Raw genomic sequence first — 3,867 nt, forward strand, 5'->3', positions numbered from 1 at the left:
AAATAAAATCTAGACAGGGGAAGAGAAAATAACAACGAAGATATTTGCTAGTTCCTCCAAAACCGCCATTTATTCATTCATTAAATAAATGTATCTTCAGGGATATCATGAAATTTTATGACTGCAGGCCTATCATCATGAATATGACCAACGGCAGGAAAGACAAATTCAATCACAACTTGATTAGTTTCTACAATTCCACTATGTTCCTTCTATTAGCTCCCAGATGATCAAAGATCAATATCTCCATAACCTCAACTCAAAATGAGTAATAACACAATAACCAAAAGTAGGGCTAGAAACTGATAATAATGTAAGAGTTTATAAATAAGGGAATATGGGCTATGAAAAAAAAAAAACATGTTTCGTGCATTGTGCGTGTAACTTCACATTGAGTAAATCTAGACCATTAAATTAATCTAATGGTTCAAAATAAGGAAAAGTCACCAATGTCACTGAATTCAAATCCTAAAATTTCCATTGTTTCATTCAATGCTTTGAATCACATGCTTGGCTTCATTTGAAACTAACATTTGGTTGCTTTTGCATCACTAAAATTCCATTTCTGAGTTGATACAACTTTGTTCACTTCTCTCTACTAACAATTCTATCGTTTTTTCTTTCCCTTGATCTGAGCATAGAAGTATCTTTATATGTAACTTGTCCATCTCTGTTTTATGGATCCTGTGACTGATTCATGTACGGCTATTCACTTCTTTGCATCACCAAACAGTCTAAAAGATCACCCCTCGTATGCAAGCTAGAACAAAACTCAGTTTGCTTGCATTGTAAAGAATTTGCACCCATTACTGCTTGAAGAACCAGCAAGGGAAATTATTAACATCATTAGCCCTTCAATAGCAGGCCATCCTAGTTGACTCATGACTCATGAGACCATGCAGCTCCACCAACAAACTATTTATCTAGTTCAATCTTTAGTCTTTAATCTTTATTGATTTGATTGCAGCAGTAGATAATGTCTGCAGCTTTAACATGTTGATCCCTCCAACCAGACAAGAAAATTCATTTGATGCTGCATTCAGACTTCTTTCTGGTCAGTTCCCAAGTGAAAGTATTGATTGTTAAATACAGTGTCTGTCAGATGACAAAAAAAAATCTCTTCATTTAGAGCACCACCATAGAATATTTGGATAAAGCTGATGTTTGCACTAGTTAAGGAGTTAGCTCAGCCTAAAAGGTAAACATTAGTTCATAACCTTCCATGCCACCTGGGATAAACCAGGTGTTCAAGAATCAAGATGAAAGTGCATTTATCAGTCAATCTGTAGTCAACAAACTCAACCTGCCAATTTTTATCACACAGCTTCTCCCATGCTTGGAACACTGCTTATATTGGCCAAATCAAAATCCAGGAGAACCCTTTTGCTTCTCACTCTCAATCCAGCTCTTGCCCGGCACCTTCTTAACCCCTCTTTCCTCCATCAACTTCCTGATCTCCAGAGCCTCATTCCACTTGCCAACCGCTCTATAAATGTTACCAAGCAGAACATAACTCAGGTGGAAGTCGGGCTCCAACTGAATCATCTTTTTCGCAATGCGTTCAGCTGTGACATAGTCTGAACACTTAGTGCAGGCTCCAAGCAGAACCGCCCAACGCGAATGATCATACCTGCAATCAGCACTCTCCAACAAACTCTCAGCCTCCTCTATCAACTCAGCCCTTCCCAGAATATCAATCATGCAAGTGTAATGCACCACCCCAGGTCTAATCCCATACTCCCTCCTCATCAAATCAAAATACCTCCTCCCCTGATCAACCAAACCATTATGACTACACGCAAAAAGAACATTCACAAAACTGATCCAGTCCGGCCTCACCCCCTCCTTCACCATCTCCTCAAACAACTCCACCCCCTCTTGTCCTCTCCCGTTCTGTGCAAACCCCCCAATCATTGCGTTCCACGTGATCAAATTCCTCGCCTCCATCCTCGAAAACAACCTATATGCGAAATCCACACTCCCACACTTGGCGTACAAATCAACCAAAGCCGACTCCACCACCACATCCCTCCACCCACCCCTCCTCACATACTGGCAATGCACCTCATTCCCCTGCCTCACCGCAGCCAGCCCCGAGCACGCACGAATAATCGTCCCGAAACTATAAACATCCACCATCGACCGCCACTCCCTAACTAACCCAAGCACACTCCCACACTCCCCATTGTGACAATACACCCCAAGCATAGCCGTCAACGCCACCTCATTCTTCTCCTCCAACCCATCAAACACAACCCTCGCACACCCAACCTCACCACACTTCCCATACATATCCAACAAACTACTCTCCACAAACACATTCCCCTTCATCCCCAATGTCACAACCTTCCCATGCACCTCCCTCCCCATCCTCAACCACCCCAAGTTCCCACAAGCATTCAACAACGTCCCAAACGTGAACCCGTCAACCTCCAACCCCAAACCCCCGTCATGCATTGCAAAAAACACCCGCACAGCCTCCCTAAACCTGTCATTGCGCGCCAACGTCGAGATAACCGCCGTCCAGCACACGTAATCCGGTTCGGGCAATTCGTCAAACACCTTCCGCGCGTCGTCAACCACGCGCGACCTCCCGTACATGTCGATCAACGCACACGCTACAACATTATTATTCGAGTGGAAGCCGCGTATGAAAACGACGGCGTGGAGGGTTTTACCAAGGTGTAAGTTTTCGAGCTGAGAGCAGGCTTTGAGGATGGATGAGAGAGTGAAGGCGTTGGGCTCGATGGCTTGGCCCAGCATTTGGAGGAAGAGGTGTACGGCGGTCTTGGGCTGGGCTTTCTGGACGTGGCCGGAGATGATTGAAGTCCATGCAATGACGTCTTTGAATGGAAGCGCGTCGAAGAGGGCGCGGGCCTGGGAGAAGTGTGGGGAGAGTTTGGAGTATAGGCTGAGGAGGCTGTTGGCGACGAAGCGGTCGGCGAGGAAGCCCGACTTGAGGACGTGGGCGTGGAGGTGGGTGCCGAGGGGGAAGGAGTGGGCTTTCCTGCAGGCTTGGAGGAGGGAGGCGTAGACGACGGGCTTGAGGGCTTGGGCTTGAGCCTGGGCTTTGAGGAGGATTAGGGCTTTGGGGAGCGCGCCGAGTTTGCAGTGGTGGAGTATCTGGGATTCGGTGCGGGAGGGAACCACCGTGGAGGTGAAGATGCTGAAGCGGCTCTTTAAATGGAGGCTCTTCATGCGATGTGCTTGCCGGAACACGACACTACTCACTACCCACGACACGACACTACTCGACTTGAAAAAAATAAATAGCAAAGATATTAAAGGAACGTTTGTTTTGACGGATAATTCTTTTTTGGTCCTGAAAATAGGAAAAGAACTAGTAAGGGGGGCCATGCATACCCACTGGCGTGGGGTTTTTTTATTTTATTATTTGGTTGTTAATAGAAGCAAAAATAAATTAATTAATTAATAAAGCTGAAAAATAAAGAAATAGACATGGCAAATAAAATAAAAGCGGAAAAATACAAAATTCAACAGTGTAAACACATCAAAGCTACAACTATAAAGTATGGGTTGCAAAATCATGAACATAAAAGGACATAGAAAGATAATAAAATTCAACTATAAAGCATGATTGCTAAAAGTTCAAAACTAAATACTAAATAAAGTATGAATCTTCATAATATTAAATCAAGTTTATTTGGCATGATTGAAATTTATCCGATCAATGCTCTCGACAGAGGTTTAAAATTAAAAATAAATACTCGTTTTTGCTGCATAATACGTTGCATTTGACTTGTTTGTATCTTCATCACCATCTTTTACCTTGGAAGAATCAGGGTATTAGACACAGATGAGAGAAGATTTTACTACAACAAAGTAATTAGCTAGGATAAATACCTT

General features: G+C 43.4%; 1 protein-coding gene across 1 annotated transcript; it reads right to left on the bottom strand.

Annotated features, from left to right (window-relative positions):
• Positions 1–245: 245 nt before the first annotated feature.
• LOC114425764 (pentatricopeptide repeat-containing protein At1g03540) lies at positions 246–3,286 on the bottom strand. Its single transcript, XM_028392719.1, has one exon. The coding sequence runs from the start codon at positions 3,196–3,198 to the stop codon at positions 1,363–1,365; it is 1,836 nt and encodes a 611-aa protein (XP_028248520.1). The 5' UTR covers positions 3,199–3,286; the 3' UTR covers positions 246–1,362.
• Between the last annotated feature and the right edge of the window lie 581 nt (positions 3,287–3,867).

This window comes from Glycine soja, chromosome 9, assembly GCF_004193775.1.
Source record: "Glycine soja cultivar W05 chromosome 9, ASM419377v2, whole genome shotgun sequence".
NCBI classification, from domain to species: Eukaryota; Viridiplantae; Streptophyta; class Magnoliopsida; order Fabales; family Fabaceae; genus Glycine; species Glycine soja.